The following is a 19,752-nucleotide window of genomic DNA, read 5'->3' as shown; positions in this document are numbered from 1 at the left end:
GATCAAGCAGACAAGGCCCGGAGAGTAGGCAGTGTTTAGACAGACTCTTAAACAGAGCTCAATGGATAAGGCCTTGAGCTGACTTAACACCCACTCACACCAACAAATGCCATAAAGCAAGGCTATAAAACACTCTGTGATTAAACAACAGTGGTGCAAACAAAGGACAACGCAGGAGCTCGCAATATCAAGCTGAGGCTTAAGAGGAGAGACTTGATTGCTTTCGATTACAGTGGGTCAACCCCAACACAATCCTGAGTGCAGCGAAGAACAGAGACAGGTTTTTACATAACGACGTGTGCATGTAAAAGACTTCCAATTACGCAGTGGGTCAACAGGAAAACAGTCCTCGAGAGCCGAAGCTTCATTTTCAGTTGAACTTGCCACTTGTTAGCCTCTGGAGAGCAAGACATTTTTGTATACCTGCTTCATTGCTATTGATTTTCATTTCAATTTTGTTCCATTTAAATCACCACATTGTGTCGATGGAGCACGTTGCTGAGTGAGCACATTTTCTCTGTGTACAGGGGAAATTGGATTTGTGTCTGAAAATAATTACAACCACTCAAAATGAGCACAATCATACTCATGTGTATGTATGCTTTGGTCTCTTTCTCTATCCCTCTCTCTCTCTCTCTCTCTCTCTCTCTCTCACACACACACACACAAATGAAACATTTGGGCAGCACTGGTATTTTCAATTTGCTTGTGTTATTTTTAAGTTGCCTGAAGTGCTACAAAAGGTATGCTAAACAGGGGCTTTTCATGCTGTGCATTCAGAGAGCAGAAGTATGCAAAGGCAGCGAGACTTGGTTCCAGTTCTCTGACGTTACCCTTGAGAAATGAAGTTAAACTGTGGCGCAATCAAACGCAATCAATGCATCATTAACGTTATATAAACCAATCAGCCAAAACATCAAAACCACTGACAGATGAAGTGAATAACATTGATCATCTTGTTACAGTGCAGTGTTCTGCTGGGAAACCTTGCCTCCTGACATGCATGCGGACGCCACCTGACACACTCTACCCACCCCAAACACTGTACCCTCCCTCGTGGCAATGGTCCCCCAGCAGGACAATGTGCCATGCCAAACTGCAAAAATTGTTCAGGTATGTCCAAATTCTCCAGATACCAATCAGATCAAGCATCCATGCAATGTCCTGGTACCCTACCTCACAACCCACAGAACCAGAACTTAGGTATGTGACTAGTGTCCGTAGATCCGTAAATATGCGGATGATGTCTTAGTGTCCTCAGTGGATAGAAACCTCATAGAAACTACCTGTAGCCATGGAGAGAGGCTAATTTTGTCCTCTTTTCACCATCCAGTAGTTTAGAATATGCACTTGGAACATTACCGGGACAAAAACAGGACCAAAATTTTGAATGGCAACAAGTAAGTGAAGATGTTGGTCTGCCAGGTACGTAGCATATTTCGCGAAATATTTTAAAAAAAGAGGTATGAACGGCTGAATGGGTCATATGCCTGCACTCTTGCATCCTAAACTATTTAAACAAGTTCTTCTTAACCATACAAACTCACTAGACAATCAACACAGGCAACTGAATTGAAGATTCTAGCCTCTTAGCTATTAGCAGCCTGTTAGCTAAGCTAGCATACTATCATACATTGTCTCCAAGATCCACAGCAAAAGTTAAATATTTTTTAATGTACTCGAGGCAAATTCCGGACCGAAATATAACAGAGGGGAGAAGTTTTGCACACCGGATATCACAGAGATTCCCAGGACTGAATGGCCCTCTGGTCGACTTGTCTATGTACACATACCTAAGTAGAAACGAGGTGTAAAAGAATCTGCCGCCAATGCCCTGGTGTCAGACACCACAGGACACCCCAGAGGTCCTGTATCCATGCCTTTACAGGTCAGAGACAAGTCTAATCTAAGGAGGCCCCCTTGTGGATCGGACTCGGCTTTTGGGTACCAGCACATCCCGCAATTACTCACTTGATTGGTATCTTGGAAATTTAGAGGAGGCAGGTGCTATGCATATTTATAACACAAGACATTGAATTCAAATACTTTGCACTCAAATGTCAAGATTTAGAACTCAATTTATCGAAAACACTACTAAATGCCTGTATACATGCTTTCAATTGAAGAGAAGTGGTTTGGGGGTTTAGTTACTCTGTTAAGTACCTCCCATTGAGAGTCAATATTATACTAACATCCAAACAGAAACTTGTTTCAATAGATAATAATGAAAACTTGAGTTAACATGAAAATAATGTAGCTGCTTTTGAGCACTTGGGTAACACTAATATGCTAAAATATTGCAATGTCTAGATGAAAATATGTCAGCACTGACATCAATCAGTCAGTATGTTTACATGTAGAGTTAAGTTGAGCTACAGTTATAGCTCGACTAGACCATTTAATTGGACTACTGTCTTTGTCCATGTATACAAGGACGGAAGGGGAATCCATTTATTGACCGAAGTATGTCTGACTCCGATACAATATGTGGCGATATGCCCCCTTTCAGCTTGTTAGTATTGGACCTTTTTCTGGTTGACCTATTACATCACAGACCAAACAATTGACAAACAGGTTGGCTACTGTTAGCAAGCAGCTAACTGGCACCATGGTGGACGACTTTACAGCTTTGTACATTTCGTCCGTCCAAAAGTGTACAGTTCTGGATGAAGATTTCTCCATGTTGTTACTGGCTTCTTCTTCTGTTGTGTATTTAATGCTTTCGACTTTTGGGTCAAAGCCCAGGGCGGAAACTGTGGAGCATGTGCAGAGCACCTCGGCCAGTTTGGGTCTGACTGACTGTATACATGCAGGAGGAATTCGACTCCTAGTCGCATTATCTGGGTGTGTTAGTCCGACTTTGAGAAATTCTATTTAGTATGATTTCAGTCGGACTAACACATCGATTTTCTCTAATGTCATATAACAGACTGATTTTAGTCTTTGTCAGGTTTTGGAGAGACTTTGTGAAAATCATTTTTACCTTCTACTGTTTTATGTTTTTACCGACTGGCAAGTACATGGAAGTAAGTCTCTGCTGCCTTTGCCTACTTCCAATATCAGAAAGCACAGCGTGAAGATACTTTTCAAATATTTTTACGCATTGTATTGATGCCTAGAAAGAAAACTTAATTCTTTAGATACAAGCTGACACTGCAGCTCTTTTTAAGGGAGATGTAATAAACCACCCCATTAATTAAAAGCCTCTCTATCACTCCGCACACACTGACAGAGCGCCTCAAACAGCGGGACGGAGTTCAATAATTACCTAATCTCCACACACTGGTCCTGAACCACTGCCAACAGTTTGCCATTACTGTGGAGAGAACAAGAGAACAGTCAGGAATGAACAAGAGGAAGAAAGAAATGAGAGACAACACAAAGAGAGCAGAGGGTGAGAGAAGTGAGAAAGGTGGACAAATGTCATTGTGAGCAAGATTTTAAAAGTTAGGGGATGAAATGAAGACCATCTGAGGTGATTAAGAGAGATAAGAGTGTGTGTGTGTATCTAACGGGGCAGTTTGGATGGGAGATAAAGTCTGGAATAAGAGCCTGCATTGGACGGCTTATAGAGAGGAGGAACAATGATAATTGGGGGCATTAAACAGAGCAAAGATAGTTTCAGAGGGGATGAAATGAGGGAGAGAGATTTAAGGGCAGACAGAAATGAAATGGAGGGATCAAGCACATCAAACTAATGGACATCCGCAGCATCATTTGACCACGCTTAACACTGTCTTACATGGTGGAATCAATAGCCAATTAAAAACAGTCTTTCTACTTGGTTTGTCTGTTGTAATGAGAACAATTAAATGATTGGTTGAGGGGGAACGCAAAGGGAGAGGAAGCCAGAGGAGAGGAAGGCTCAGTGCATGTCAGCAACAAAGTAGCCCACATTCAGGTATTGATCACAAAGTGCGTGTGTGTGTGTGTGTGTGTGTGTGTGTACCTTGCAAGCACCAGCTGCCAGTTGATCTGCTTGTTTGCCAGGCGGACAAGACCGAGAGGCAGAGACGAGCTGGAGGGGCTGAGGTTTACAGAATCACACAAACAAAGCAGTCACAAATGAACACATTAATAGTATTCACTAAGTGTACCCACTTACTAGAAGTGCTTCTAAATGTGGCTAAAAGTTCCCGGCAGAGAGTTTCCATTTAAGAAGTTTTCACAAAGCTGCTGAGAGAAACTTTTACTGAGAGACTGAATGTGAGAGGAAAATATTCATAAGTAAAAAGGAGAGCTGGAATATATCTTAAAAATTTCAATTAAATTAAGTCAAACTCTTATTTGAATGAAACGTTAAATTAAAAATTAAAAATAAACTAAATCTCACTTTAAGTTACATTGTTGAAAGTGTAATTAAATTTAATAATCAAATTAAATAACAAATCTAATTCAAGTTAATAAAAAAAAAATTCCAGTAAATTAAAGGGACAGTTCAACCAAAAATCAAAAGTGCATATTTTTTCTCTTACCTGTAGTGCCATTTATGAGTCTAGATTGTTTTGGTGTGAGTTGCAGAGTGTTGGAGATATCGGCTGTAGAGATGTCTGCCTTCTCTCCATTTTAATGGAACTAGATGGCACTCAGCTTGTGGTGCTCAAAGTGCCAAATAATACATCTAAAAAACTCAACAGCAATGTCTCTTTCCAGAAATCATGACCTGGTTACTCAAGATAATAATGTTTGGATCAGTTTCATGTAGGAACTATTTTCTTTCCACCAAACGACACCCACCAACTGTATCACCGTGCAGAAGGAAGCATGCATCTACTCATGGACAAAAGGCTCGTGCTTGTGACAGCGTGAGATGTAAGCATACCATTGGCAGGTGTAGTTTGGTACAAAGAAAATAGTTCCTACATGAAACTGCTCACAACAAGGTCTGTGGATTATCTTGAGTAACCAGGTCATGATTTCTGGAAAGAGACATTGCTGTTGAGTTTTTCAAAATATTTTTGGCACTTTGAGCACCACAAGCTGAGTGTCATCTAGTTCCATTATATTGGAGAGAAGGCAGACATCTCTACAGCTGATATCTCCAACACTCTGCAACTCACACCAAAACAATCTAGGTAAGAGGGAAAATATGTATTTTTGATTTTGGGGTGAACTGGAGTGACTTTAGGGTCCTGTTACAGCTGATTTTTCACAACCTATAAAGTATAAATATTTTTATATAGATTTTTTTAGCACTAAATGTAACAGGGAAAAAAAATAAAAATTGGATTTTGTGGTGAACTGTCCCTTTAATTTATTGGCAATTTTTATTTACTTGAATTGGATTATTTTAATCTAATTGGATTATTTAATTACAATTTTTAATCAAACAATTTAAATAAAATTATATTTCATTTAAATCAAACCTAAATTGAATTTATTTGTAATGAAATTAAATAGAAATTACATTAAAAATTACAATAAATCACGTTAAAGTATATTTAATTCAACTTCCAATTGAATTAATTATATTTTAATAAAATTAATACAAATTAAATGGCCATCAAATCAGTCTTATTTATTTATTATTTTATTTTATTTTAACTTAATGTACACATTTTAAACTGTTAAACAAATTTTGATCTGAAGGGCACATTTTTGGTTCAAGGAATAATTTCCACTGACAGCTGAGATATTTCACGTTCATCAGAACTGCAAACCACCTTTTCCAGATGCACACGTATGTGGAGAGTGTGTAAACTGCCATTTCTGACGTTTCTGGATTGTTTCGATTTGTTGCTTTACTAAATTTGATTCTTACTATCTTACCTGCTTAAAAAATGCTTCTAACAGTTCATTATCATTGCATTATTGTATTGTACTATTTGGTTTTAGGGCCTAGAGCAAAATCGCCAGTTGCCTCTGTTGAAAATGTAAATTTCACAGCATGCGGAGGACAGTCTGTTTACTTTCTTTGGTAATTTCTAATAAAAACCCTGATCCTTTCTCATCTCCAAAAAAAGAGGAAGATCTAAGAGACGAGCATGGCTAGAGGAGTTCTTAAATATTTAACGAGGTTATTGATGGTGCTGGCTAACCACCTGCTGAGAGGATAAGCAGGCCTTAGTGCTGGAGTATTACAGAATCCACTGCTGGCCACACCGAGCCATCTGTTAACAGGTTCTAACAGATACTGTGCAGTACGAGCCGCGTGTAAACAAATACACATCTTGAGTACAAGATTGCATCTATGAGGCTTTCAGGAAATATAGATCAACAGAGCCTGGTAGGGTCGCTGTCAGAGCGTGGTCCTATGCATGTCTGTTGCAAAGAGATATATATAAACTGTAATTTTAATCTGAATTAGGGAGAAAATAAGACACCAATGCCCTCGTATAATATCATATTTAATACACTATAGCAGGACTAAACTGTGACATTTCTTGGACAAAAGTGTATTTGTTTTAGCTTTAATTGTTATGTTTCCTCAATTATAGCTTGTGCAAGCATGCAGCAAAATAAACCTATGTAAAGGATTTGCATTGAGGGAACTAGTTACAGCTGTTACTTACAAATATTTTGATTCCAGGTTAAATCTAAAAGCACAGGCCTGTTTACGTCAAGTGATAAACTAGCTAATGTGTCTCTAATTGAATCGAACAAGGTTACATCTGATCATTTAGAAAAGAAAAGTAAGAGTGCCGGATCTATTTCCTTTTCAAATAGCTCAGCGTAAGTGCTGCCACAGTGACACAGCACTATACCCATCATTAGCATTAAAGCAGAGTGATTACTGTGTACATTTTTAAGTTGTTTTGTCACACATTAGTACTGGTACTTAAATGATATTTCCTTTGTCTGTGACTGAAAAATGCACTCCTATTTCTGCACTCATAAGGCGGCTAACTTAAATATAAGCTTGCCAGCAGAAATTAAAAGTAATAACTGTGCTTATAATGTGATGTAGTCAAGCATTTAAACCACACACCTCTGTTCTAAAAATCACACTACTAATAAGCACCATGAATCACAGCTTCCTGTGGCATGTCAGTCCTCTGCACTGGTGCTAAAATGGTCATGTGTACCTGTCAGAATAATAATGATGAACATACCTGTACCACAAGTAGTGCAAGATTAAGCGGAAAGGCCCTGTAAGAAATGTATCACAGACAGTAATCATAACAACAATAACTGTGTGATAATGCATGTCACAGCCTAAATTCAGATCAGAAACTGCAGTCAAGGACATATAGGACCTCAGCGGGGGACTCAGGCTGTCTGAGGGGCAGGGGCAATAAAAATTAAAAAAAAAAAAAAGGGCACCAGTGCACAGAAAGGTTTCTAGCATTTGGGCAGCCTGTATTGAACTGCATCATGTTTTCTCCATTTTAAAGTCTCCCTAGTGGGCATTTCATCACCTTACCTCCACTGACAGGGCACCCTGGAGCACTGGTTCCCCACTAGGGGTCGCCAAAGGTTCATGGGGGGGGGTAAGAAAACTTTTTTTTAAATTTACAGGAGGCCTATGTCTCAGCATTTCATTAATTTCTGTGGAAAAAAAAATCTAAATGAAATTGTTACTCTTAAAGTTTAGATCATTATCCAAGATATAAACTTTGACAAAATCTCACAAGGTAAGGGCACAGTGAAGATCTGAAAACAAGCTGTATTCATGGAGACTTCACTCTAACAGCCTCGTCCTACATTAGAAAAGTACACAATTAAAACTAATAGAACAATGGCCAAGCATGAGGAAGAAGAAAAAAAAAACAGATTTTTTTTTAAAGAAGCCTATTATGTCTGTATGATTGTTAAAACTTTTAAAAAAAAATATGTAACACTAACAGAGAAACGTATAAAAATGTAGTTAAAATATCAGGTGAACTCATTTTTGACGCAATATTCACAGGAACTAATTTACTCAAAATTAATCCAAATCGCTTATTTTACACAAACTTCCTGCGATTATTGCGTTCACTATTTGGGTTAATTGTTCATTTTATCAGTTGGTCTGTACTGGTATTGTTAAGCATTGAATATAATATGAAATATCCATAAAATATGTCACTTGGTCACTTGGTCAAGGGTTGTCAGTTTACTCAACAATAGAAAAGTGGTCCCCTTAGGAAGACATTTAGGAATCACTGCCCTACAGGGACCTTATCACATTTTCTCTACTGGAAAGGCACCCTAGAGGGCACTTTGTCACATTATCTCAACTGGAGGGGCACCCTATAAGGCACTATATGATGTTTTATCTACCTTTGGGGCACTTTTGCTGATTTTTTTTAAAACATGGGGGCACCAAGGGAGCGGCCACCCCTCTGCCCACCTCTGAGAGCACCAGTGTAGAACCTGGAAATCAGTCTCTTTACCCCAATCCAGGCAAAGGACGTATAACTGCACCAAACTGCAACACCTTTCAGGGCCAGTAATAATGTTCATCAGTGATTCTGGCACCTCCTACTGTAGAATTTGGGAAAAATCTAATTTGTGGTGTGGTATTATGATTTTGATTTTAATTTAATATTAATGCCAACAAACTCTGACCAAGCAAACGTGCATATCTGATGTACAACATAATTAGATATCTGGCATACTGAGGACTGTGATGTACATCTTTTCTTTAATTCAGATTACGGCCGATATAATGATGTTGTCTTTCCTTTAACACATACAGACTAAACTCAATTTTCTCAGGATACACGATGATATAGGCACATCATCAGTATTGGCATTGGTATTTTGCACAATGAATGAATATTCTGTAAATTCAAAGGTTTTGTATTTCATATCTCAAATCTGTTGGTGGGCCATCACGATAAGAGTATACATGCATAATATGATGTTAATTCCACTACAAAAGAGATCACTAAATTAGGTAATATCGGTATCAGTTGTTGGTCGAATGAGTTGTTACATATTGGCATATCAGATATCATCCAATTTCCTGCATCCTTTCTATTTTCCAGCAACTGGCAACAATACTTAGCACCAGTCCTGCACTGTTTTCTGGTGGAATTAAACTCCACCAAGACATAGTGTATATAAAGGATGATGTTTTGCACACTTACAAGCTGACTGCTAATTTTAACAGTGAATACACACCATTTGTAAACGGTCATGTCAGGTGTTATCACAGCTAGATAATAAAATCAGAACCTACCTGTCACTGCTTTTGCAATCAGTGAGGTGTTGTGCTCCTTGTTCCCTCGCAACTGCAAACGTTAGAAAGTGACAGGTGAGCTTATTAGTTGTGTCATCACCACTTAAAATATGCTAACACTGAGCTTCAAATTAAAGTGCCATGGGTAATCTTTCCTCTGGTTGACAGGATAACTTAATTTATACATGACAGCGCCAAAGTTACACTAACAGCCACATAGTTTTATGATATAACTAGCTGAATGTAGCGAAATATAAATGCTGCTTCATGAATGGAACTTAACTGCCAAACCAAATTGATTTTGACCAAAAATGAAAACGACACCATATGTCAGTGTGAAATGAGAATATGAGGGTTTAGCTAGCAGTGTGTGTTCATGCTACGTGGCTCTGAGAGGCTAACCCCATGCAACTGATAGGAGTTGACTTTCGGGGGTCGTTTTTACTAATAAATGTTCAACTAGAGACCAACACACTGAAATGAAAACGACTGAAAATAGACCTTTGACTAACCTGAGTGTCCGTCTCGGGCGGCCATTCAGTAATGACAAGTAAATCGTACAAAATGTTTTCATCTTCGCCTTCAATCAGGCTTTCTTCAGCCATATTTACCTACTTGAACTAGCTGTCAAGGTCTACGGCGGGCGGCAGCGGACAAATATATCACGGGACCGCGTTTGGAAAATGTACCTAACCGCTCAATAACGGCAAATTCATGGCTTGAGTTCGGCTACCATGATATAATAACAACATATAAGTATGTATTTCTGTAGCTCGTTCAGTAAGCGATACGTGTTGTAAAATATTTCGTTTATTTTTATAAACTAACCGCTAGTTCGCTACCCGGAACCAACGGCATAAGGCTGCCGGTGTAGCCCATTAATCGAGTTGCACTGAGACACGTTACTTCCGGTGAGGTTGCACTGGTAGCTGCAATCATGGCAGCGTTCTCTGGTAAGCTATTTTTATAAACCTTATCATAATTACTTCGCATTCGTATTTTACTTTAAAGTACAAACGGTTTTTAAAAGCTGCACGAGCGTATTGTATTATAAAATATGTTTTTGTCCAACAGAAATGGGAGTTATGCCTGAAATCGCGCAGGCTGTGGAGGAGATGGACTGGCTGTAAGTCACTGTACACACCTCAGGCCGGTGCTAAATCATGCTAGTATTGTGATAGCTGTCCATATCGGTGTTAGCTGTTCGTTGTTGCTGTGTCAGCAGACACTAATGTGATTTATTTCAATGACTGGATTTCAGGCTGCCTACTGACATCCAGGCAGAGTCTATTCCCCTCATTCTTGGCGGAGGGGATGTACTCATGGTACGTTTACTGCTTTGTTTGTGTTTATGTCAGACACAAAATAGCTACACTGCAAGTTTAACATCTAATGTCTTATTTCCAGGCAGCAGAAACTGGAAGTGGTAAAACAGGAGTAAGTATTTGACAGTCACTCTGTTATAAAAGACACATTTAAGTCTGTAGTTTGCATTTAAACGCCAGTCCACGTCACATACCAAAGCATGACTGTAGTACTTGTCATCCTCAGGCCTTCAGTATCCCAGTGATCCAGATCGTGTATGAGACCCTGAAGGATCAGCAGGAGGGCAAGAAGGGCCGAGCTTCCATCAAGACTGGAGGAGCTAGTGAGATCACATTAGTGACTGTTTGGTTGCAGTTAGGGCTGGGCCATATATCGATATCATATCAATATCATGATTCTTGATTTACCTACATCACCCAGCCCTAGCTGCAGCCTGTATGTTTAATATATGCAGGCTAAAACATGTTCATAACATTGTACAGAACTCTCTGGTTCAATAGATTTTGCCAGGCCAGTGTCATAATTTCGCATTTATTATATTACAAAACTATTCTGAAAGCAGTGGTTTGTGATCTGCAGATGTTTAACCTGCTCTGTTTCTTTTTTTTGTCTCAGTTTTCAACAACTGGCAGATGAATCCTTACGACCGCAGCACAGCTTTTGGTAAGAAGAGAAAAATAGATGTGTGTTGTTCAATTCCAGCTTTGCTCTTTGTCACCTCTCCTCATTGTCACTTTCTGTTTATTTACTTGTACAGCCATTGGTCCAGACGGACTGTGCTGCCAGAGCAGGGAGTTCAAAGAGTGGCACGGCTGTCGCTCTACAAAGGGAGTCACCAAAGGTGTGTAATGCATGCGAGTAATTTCAAACAAGATGAAGTAGTATTTCATGTTTTCACAGGGAACCCAATATTTCTTTCATAGACCTACAATGAAAGGATCATTTATTTCTTTGCAGCTGTTACTTGTTTTTGTTCATGTCTTTCTGTGTCCAGGGAAGTACTACTATGAGGTGACCTGCCATGACCAGGGTCTGTGTCGCGTTGGCTGGTCCACCAGTCAAGCAGCCTTGGACTTGGGTATGCCCCTCCGTTCTTCCCAATCTTCACGTGTAGAAAATGCAACAGCAAAAATAAACTGTGTAAATAGAAAAATAATTAAATCCTAAACTCATTATTTGTTTCCAGGGACTGATAAGTATGGTTTCGGTTTTGGTGGGACTGGAAAGAAATCCAACAACAAGCAGTTTGACAGCTACGGAGAGGTAACTGTTAATTAATTAATATATATAAATATGTAAATTCTGAGGCTCATTTTCAAGCATGTTCATCATTTGTTATTTTGCCTCTTTGCAGGAGTTCACCATGCACGACACCATCGGATGCTACTTGGATCTAGACAAAGGCCAGATTTCCTTCTCCAAAAATGGTGCTGCCTCAGTAGTCAAGATTCTGATCATCATGATTATATACGACATCTGCAAACAAAAAAATACTCATGTTTCTTTCCCCATTCTGTGTTTTCTTCCTCCAGGTAATGACCTGGGTGTGGCTTTTGACATCCCTCAACATGTGAAGAATCAGCCCTTCTTTGCCTCCTGTGTGCTCAAGGTATCACATCAGCATAGTGGTAGATTACAAACAAACAAGTGCCACATTTACACCATACAAATTGCTCCTCTTGTTATCTGTCTGTCAGAACGCAGAGCTGAAGTTCAACTTTGGAGGAGATGACTTTAAAAATGCCCCTAAGAGTGGGTTTGTTGCCCTGGACAAGGCGCCAGAGGGCCACACGGCCAAATCTACTCAGACAGGTGCGTGGGTGCAACGTCATTTCAGGTGCAGAAGGAAAATTTAGCAAAATATGATTGTGAGGGCTAATGTAATGTGTAGAGGAGATAATGCATTAGTTCTTCTCACATTAAAAGCCTTCTTTTGCTGGGCTTTTTTAAACCAAGGCACCAGAGCTATATTTTTAGTTACACCACAAAGATGATGTCACTGGTATATCCCAGCGTTGAATAGCTTGTCTTTGCTCTGTGTTTATGCAGGCAGTGCCAAAGTGAGTCAAGTGAAAGCATCATCCAACGCACCCAAAGCCCTGATCATCGAGCCGTCTAAAGAATTGGCCGAACAAACCCTCAACAATGTCAAGCAATTTGGGAAATTCGTGGATAACCCCAAAATCAGGTATGACTAAGCAGAGCTGGTATCGACATCGGTTGGCACGAATAATGTAGAACTATAAACGCAGTGATACTGAGACATGTAAAAATGATCTGTCAGCATATTTAGGTACTAAAAGATTCAAGCTATTATTATCGGGATGCTTAAGTCATTGCATGCAGCATTTACCTGCATTTTCCAGCATATATGTAGTTCTTGGTTTACACCAGCAGATGGCGCAGATGCTCAGTTTTAAATGTTGATACCAGTATATTCAGTGACCTGTCGATCTGTTGGTACAGGTCCCTGCTGGTGATTGGTGGTGTGGCTGCTAAAGACCAGCTGGCTGCTCTGGAGCAGGGGGTACGTGTCTAAAAAAAACAACAAAAAAAAACATTTAATTGAGTTCATCGAAAGTTGAAAAGAAGAGTTGAAACAGTTTTGACTAACAAACATCTTTTTTCACCTTGTTCCCCTCTCCTGTTTTCTGCTTTTTTTTGTGTCACCTAATATTTAGATTGAAATTGTGGTGGGAACACCCGGCAGACTGGACGACCTCATATCCACTGGGAAGCTCAGTCTGTCTCAAGTCCGCTTCCTAGTCCTGGATGAGTGTGTATGTACAACACATTTTTGATTATTTTAAAAACCCCTAGGTCCTGTTACATAGCAAGCACTGCATTTTCACAGCTTATAAACGACGATTAATAAATAAGGAAGATTTTTATAGACATAGTGCTTTTGAAAACAAAGTTTATTTAGGGATGTAACAGTTGAGAGATGTATGAAGGGGCAAGATCCAGTCAGGCCTTGTATGTTATAAGTAGTATCTTGGAAGTCTATTATGTACTTTACGAGAGCCAATGAAGGGATGTAAAGACTGGTATGAGCTGGGATCTATGGTTGGATTTAAGGTGCTTTCAGACCTAGAGTTGTCCTGCTTTGGTCTGAATCAGGGACTAATTTTGTTACAAAGGAGGCGTCGCACATTAATAATCCTCCAGGACTGTAACATGCTCATGTTTAACCCAAACAATGTGTCATGTGACTGCAGTTGGTTCAGATACAGTTCAGAACACGTTCTCACCACAAACGAACCGCACCAGAGTTCGTTTGTAACCACACCGAGACCACCTCTTCAAGAAGGTCTCGGTCTGGTTGTTTTGGTGCACACTTGAGTGTGATTGCTGTGTTCACACCTGCCCAAATGAACCGCACTTTTATGTTTTTAAACCATTTGTCTTTGTTCTCTGTGTCCTTCAGGATGGCCTTCTGAGTGCAGGCTATACAGACTTCATCAACAGGATCCATAACCAAATCCCTCAGGTCACTTCTGATGGCAAGAGGCTGCAGGTAACACTTCAGTTAAATTGCACGTGTAACAATAAAGACTGTGACGACAACGTATGACCACTTTAAACAGTAATGTAGGCACAAAATAACACACTTAGATAACAGTCAGAGCAGTTGTGGCACATTTCTAAATACTTTTTATATTTGTGAAGCAGATGGATTCTATGTAAACAGTCCTCTCATGTGCTTTCCAGCTAGCAAAGCAAGTAGCACATAAGATGAAATATGTTGTTGCCGTAAGACATGGGAAGTAAAAGTGAACTATTTCAGTTGTATCCATGCATGTATTTCGTCATCTTCTCTTCCAGGTGATCGTTTGTTCAGCCACGCTGCATTCGTTTGACGTAAAGAAGCTCTCTGAGCGTATCATGCACTTTCCCACTTGGGTGGACCTGAAGGGAGAGGACTCTGTCCCCGAGACTGTCCACCACGTGGTAGTGCCTGTCAATCCCAAGAACGATCGGCAGTGGGAGCGCCTGGGCAAGAACCACATCCGGGTGAGTACGTTATGTCAGACCAAGGACACGCTTGACCTGTATGTTGTTATTTCTCTCAATTTAGAGACAGTTTAATGTGCTGACAAAGTTTTTCTCCTTTGACATGTTTCGCTTCGGATAGACTGATGAAGTTCATGCCAAAGATAACACCAGACCAGGAGCCAATTCTGCAGGTAAGAGCCGCAGGATGCAGTTTGGACCATTTGATTTTATTGCTCTACTTTTGATGTGTTAAACAGTGTCCATTTCCAATCAATGTACATCACATAAACAACAGCACAGATATTATGTAGTGGTGATTAAGAACAAAGATGTACATGTGTATGTTTTAGAAATGTGGTCAGAAGCCATCAAGTTGCTGAAGGGCGAGTACACAGTGAGAGCCATCACAGAGCACAAGATGGACCAGGCCATAATCTTCTGTCGCACCAAGATTGACTGTGACAACATGGAACAGTACTTCATTCAGCAAGGAGGAGGTAGGAGACATAGGAGCCACTGAGGAAACATCCAATTGTGTACATGGACACATTGATAAAAGAATGACGATATAATCTATGTTTGACTTATTTTTCCGTGACAAATTTAGACTCCTCCCTCAGTATTGGTCTCTCTTCTTCAGGTCCCGACAGTAAAGGCCACCAGTTTTCTTGCGTCTGTCTCCACGGCGATCGTAAGCCCAACGAGCGGAAAACTAACTTGGAGCGCTTCAAGGTAAAAGGACAACAACTTAATGACACACTTTCACATAGTACAACCAGTCTATTGATGTCTGAACATCTTCTTTTGCTCTCAGAGAAAAGAAGTGCGGCATTTGATCTGCACAGATGTAGCTGCCAGGGGAATTGACATCCACGGAGTTCCTTACGGTAAAGACGTTTGAAACTAAGACCCTTACATCTCTTTTCAAATCCTGATTACCTTAGTGTTTTATACAAAAGTTTACTTTGCTGTATTTCAGATTTACAAGTCCACTCTTTGCTATCGGTTCTCACAATGTTCATCTTTGTTCTCCAGTGATTAACGTCACCCTGCCAGATGAGAAGCAGAACTACGTCCATCGTATCGGCAGAGTTGGAAGAGCCGAGAGGTGAGCGTTCTTGAAAATGACCGAGTTTGTGTCTTACAGCTAAGAAAGAATTTAAAGTTATTGGGGTATAGGGTTGGAAATTAACTTTTTGTCCGCCTGCCACTGTGGCTGACGAAATCCGAAATCTAGCAGCCACTCAATAGATGACCATTGTTTTTTGGCTGATGAGTGAAGCAAATCCAGCAGCCACTTGCGTATTTTACCAACATTTGGCTGGTGGCTGGTGCTAATTTCCAACCTTGTTCTCAATATCAAGATGGCTGAGCCAGTGGCTTGCAGCTGACGGTGCTAACTCCATACACGGCACTAATAAATGGCAACAGTGCTGACAGACCAAATGGTGCTCAGGCTCATTTATACTCCCTCTGATCCAAAAATAGATATGTCCGTTTCAAACTTTGTAAATGTCATTGCTCTCATACTTCCATGCATCACTTATGTCAGCATAGATACCTCCGATAGATGGCACCAGAGGGTGGAGTCACAAGTTTCAACCAACAACAAACGAAGTCACGGTGGAGGAGGTTGTAAAGTTGTACCTCTAAACAGAGGCTGCGCTGTAGATGGCACATGCTACCATGCAGGCGGAGAATTCTTTCCACTGTTTTCACTATATATTATTATTTATTACCAATTTGTTCGGTTCAGCCAGTATTTAAAATTCGTCATCGTTTTCTGCAGTCGTATCTTGCTTGAACTACACTACACCGTCTCTACATTCTCGGGTGGTACTGCTCTGTTTCATCCATACCCGTATGTTTTCGGAAATGCGCTCAAATATGAACAAAATGAAAGCAAAGTACGAACAGAAGGCTCCGTCTGTCTCCGTCTGTCTCCGTCGCTGTATCTAACGTTGAGCATAAAAGAGCCTTTATCCAAGGGGGACCAGAGGATGGGCATTATGCTTCCGCAACGACGCTGTCCTGACATCAGCAGTAACCGATGTAAGAGCGCTGTGCAAAGCAGCGGCGATAAGCTAGCCAGTGGGGAAAATGCATGCACTAACTTGTACAGCCGGACCAGCTCACCAAAACAAACAACAGAGAAGCTCGGATTGTAACACACAAAGAGAGCCTGACTTCATTCTCTCCTCAGGACGCCATTACTCCATCATATCTTTACATAGCAAATAGGATTTGCTGCTATATTAATGCTCCAAATGTCACATACAGAACCTTTGAAATGCCTCGTGAAAATCTCATTCAACTGAAAGACAACACATAATAATATTGACTCACTGCCCAAACAGTTAACATCATCTCCTCTTAACTTGCAGAATGGGTCTGGCCATCTCCCTGGTTGCTATGGAAAAAGAGAAGGTAGGGTGGATTAAAGAAATATGCTGTTAATTAATTTTGATTAGTTTTTGAAAACAGGTCGAATTGAATTATTCTTCACGTGCAGGTGTGGTACCACGTTTGCGCGAACCGCGGCAGAGGCTGCTACAACACCCGACTGAAGGAGGACGGAGGCTGCACCATCTGGTACAACGAGAAAGAGGTGAACAAAGACACAGACTTAATCAAGCTGAGGCAGCAAGAAAAATTTGCTTTTTGAAATAAGACTGATTGAGCAGAGGACTTTTAAGTGATTCGATAGGAAACGGATGCGTCTGTCATCCTGGCAGAAACGGCACCACTGGGTTTGGAGGGTCTGTATGGTGTGTAATTTCATACATTCACGGTGAAACCCGAGTGAGCAGTAAAGTTCTATTTTTCTATTTGTGCCCGTCTTCCTCTCACCACAGCTCCTGTCAGATATCGAGGAGCATCTAAAGTGCACCATCACCCAGTGTGAGCCAGACATCAAAGTACCTGTGGATGATTTCGATGGAAAGGTCACCTATGGTCAGCGCAGGGCAATGGGAGGTATGTTATACAGTGACTGATGACAAACATTTTTAGCCACACTGGCAGAATTGCTTTATAAATAGTAACCAATCCTCCAGTATAAATTTTGGTATGAAAAATATCTATAATTTGTGCATAGATTGGCTGTTACTTTGTCTAAACCCATGTATTGCATTGTGTCTAACCAACAAACCTGTTGCGCCTGCCCTAGGTGGTAATTACAAGGGCCATGTGGATGTTCTGGCCCCGACGGTTCAGGAGCTGGCTCACCTCGAGCGAGAAGCCCAGTCCTCCTTCCTCCACCTGGGATACTTGCCGAACCAGCTTTTCAGAGCCTTCTGAACACACCCCAACTAGCACAACAATGTAGAACGGAACATTTTCACATGTTGCACCAACAGAATACAACATCTCTACGCATCCAAGCAGCAGTGTGCAGTTATATTTCAACATTAAAACATTACTTGTAGATGATTTACATAGAAATGTATACCATGCTGACCTTCTCTACAGTCCATGTCCAGGGGATAACCGGAATCCAGATTTTTCTCCTCTTAAAGTTAAGACTGTGTGCTTTGGATTTTGAAAGGTTGTCAGCCTGCCATATTTAGCCTTGTCATTAGGAGTTACCTTCCTTACTTTGAGGAACACCATCTCAAAGACCTTCGTGACACTGCTTGCAAGAGTATTACAGAACATAATCCTCAACATCCAATGGTAACACTAAAGCAAAACCTTATTTGTTGGATTTTATGTTTTGTTTTCTGATTGATGTGGTTGGATGAAATATTTAATTTTCCTTAATGAGTCATTGGCTAAAGACTCAATGTGTTAAAGCAGCTGGGTGTTTTCTTTTTTGAAATAAACTGTCACAGCCGGATCTGTTTGGGTTTCTTACATCTTCATCTATTATTAAAGCCTTTTTTTGTTGTTGTTGAATTCATTTAGTGTGCAACAGGCACATGCAGAGTCCTTATGCAGCAGTGTGCAGTTATATTTCAACATTTATGCAACACTTGGAATTGATGTGAATTAAAATGTGTACTGTAAGGTGGCAAAATGACAACAATTGACTCCAGTGCTGGAGTCACATGACTTGGACTGGAGTCAGGCTCAAATTTGATTACTTTAGACTCAACAAAATGAAAAACGATTTGCAACAGATTACAGGAGTTAGTCATTTTTATTAAATCAGCTTTCTTTAATGAATAAAACCCATTAGTTTGTTAACATAAATACATGTCGGCAGCAGGTTAACCCAATACGGCCATAAAATAATCATGAATTTGTGTCCGTGCGGTCACATAATATGAAGAATATAATCCTTGATATCTTATGCTAACACTAATGCAAAAGTAAATATTTCATTTTCCTTAAGGTGTCATTGACAAAAAAGACACTGGGTCTCATTCAGGAAACACGAGCAGAACAAACGTGTGTGTAAACTGTTCGCAGAAGGAAATTTCAGTGTATTTCAGTATTCATCAATATGTTAATAGCTCCAATCTTTTCATAGGTACGAACAAAATCTTTAAAATCTTGAAGCAGATTTAGACTTTGGATTAGATTTCATAAAAACGTGAATGAGTTATTTAAATCGACTTAAAACTGGAAAACGCTGTTCTCTGAATAAATAAAATAAACCAGTGCGCTCCTCCTCTCCTTCTCTGCGCTCTTTACGCACTGCAGCCCCAAACTGCATGTCATATTTGTTTAATTTAATTATCAGAGACGCAACTTGGGAGACGCAAACATTTCAAATTGAGTTTTGGTTTAATAAGAACTGTGGATGTGGGAAAGCATCTGGTTTCATGTCGAACCATTTTCGTTGGATGGTTCACGGAGTTAACGACACCAGTTACCTCCTTCCAGGCCTTTGATTTACCTGTCCCTGTCACATTACTACTGACAGAAGAAAATGAAATGTTTTTCTCAACCCCACTTTACCTTAAATAACTTCAGCCTCAGCATCAGACAAGTTTCTCTTTTTCTCCCTCTCTGTCATGTTTGCTTCATGTTCACAGGTCAACAGGATGCACCTGTCCATGGTAATTATCACCTCCATATATGGTGGCCACTGGGTATTAATGGGCAGGGATGTATATGTATGCCAATTGCTGACTAGCAGGAGCATGCTGTCAATTTATTACTGATTGGCATTCATGAACATTCATATGTGCCTATGATCAAATCATGCGGTGTTCATGAATCCAGTGTAGGATTTTAGTACAAAGGATTTTTATGTGCAAATCTACTCACAGATTTAGTAACATTTCATGAATGAGACCCAATTTATTTAAGCAGCTGGGTGTTTTTCTTTCTGAAATTTAACTGTAATAACCTGTTAATTTAATTGCCTGTAATTT

The 19,752-nt window shown here is 40.1% G+C and overlaps 2 protein-coding genes across 2 annotated transcripts in view; one reads left to right on the top strand and one right to left on the bottom strand.

The window, feature by feature from the left end:
• nbas (NBAS subunit of NRZ tethering complex) overlaps positions 1 to 9,769 on the bottom strand; it is a 290,957-nt gene extending 281,188 nt beyond the window's left edge. The window contains exons 1-5 of the mRNA XM_033648658.2: positions 9,619 to 9,769; positions 9,107 to 9,158; positions 7,053 to 7,089; positions 3,950 to 4,027; positions 3,269 to 3,316 (exon numbers count right to left, since the gene is read on the bottom strand). Of these exons, the coding sequence (XP_033504549.2) occupies positions 3,269 to 3,316; positions 3,950 to 4,027; positions 7,053 to 7,089; positions 9,107 to 9,158; positions 9,619 to 9,711 (308 nt within the window). The 5' untranslated portion in view covers positions 9,712 to 9,769. The remainder of the gene's footprint in view (positions 1 to 3,268; positions 3,317 to 3,949; positions 4,028 to 7,052; positions 7,090 to 9,106; positions 9,159 to 9,618) is intronic.
• Positions 9,770 to 9,960: 191 nt separating this feature from the next.
• Positions 9,961 to 18,266, top strand: ddx1 (DEAD (Asp-Glu-Ala-Asp) box helicase 1). Its single transcript, XM_033647791.2, has 26 exons — positions 9,961 to 10,059; positions 10,181 to 10,232; positions 10,368 to 10,431; positions 10,514 to 10,543; positions 10,658 to 10,754; positions 11,048 to 11,095; positions 11,190 to 11,273; positions 11,427 to 11,510; positions 11,619 to 11,695; positions 11,787 to 11,859; positions 11,965 to 12,041; positions 12,130 to 12,244; positions 12,482 to 12,620; positions 12,899 to 12,959; positions 13,114 to 13,212; positions 13,860 to 13,949; positions 14,258 to 14,446; positions 14,568 to 14,619; positions 14,779 to 14,925; positions 15,069 to 15,160; positions 15,243 to 15,315; positions 15,464 to 15,536; positions 16,813 to 16,855; positions 16,941 to 17,036; positions 17,284 to 17,404; positions 17,598 to 18,266. Exons 1-26 carry the CDS (start codon positions 10,044 to 10,046, stop codon positions 17,726 to 17,728), a joined length of 2,223 nt encoding a protein of 740 aa, XP_033503682.2. The 5' UTR covers positions 9,961 to 10,043; the 3' UTR covers positions 17,729 to 18,266.
• Positions 18,267 to 19,752: the final 1,486 nt, after the last annotated feature.

The sequence above is a fragment of the Epinephelus lanceolatus genome, chromosome 13 (assembly GCF_041903045.1).
Source record: "Epinephelus lanceolatus isolate andai-2023 chromosome 13, ASM4190304v1, whole genome shotgun sequence".
NCBI classification, from domain to species: Eukaryota; Metazoa; Chordata; class Actinopteri; order Perciformes; family Serranidae; genus Epinephelus; species Epinephelus lanceolatus.
The sequence above is the reverse complement of the archived record's forward strand: the minus strand, read 5'-3'. Positions and strand labels throughout refer to the sequence as shown.

What these genes read in the sequence shown, in the direction of transcription:
- ddx1 (XM_033647791.2), top strand. An exon ending in GATTTCCTTCTCCAAAAATG is followed by an intron (nt 11,860 to 11,964) that starts GTGCTGCCTCAG and finishes TTCTTCCTCCAG; the next exon opens with GTAATGACCTGGGTGTGGCT. An exon ending in CTTCATTCAGCAAGGAGGAG is followed by an intron (nt 14,926 to 15,068) that starts GTAGGAGACATA and finishes TCTCTTCTTCAG; the next exon opens with GTCCCGACAGTAAAGGCCAC.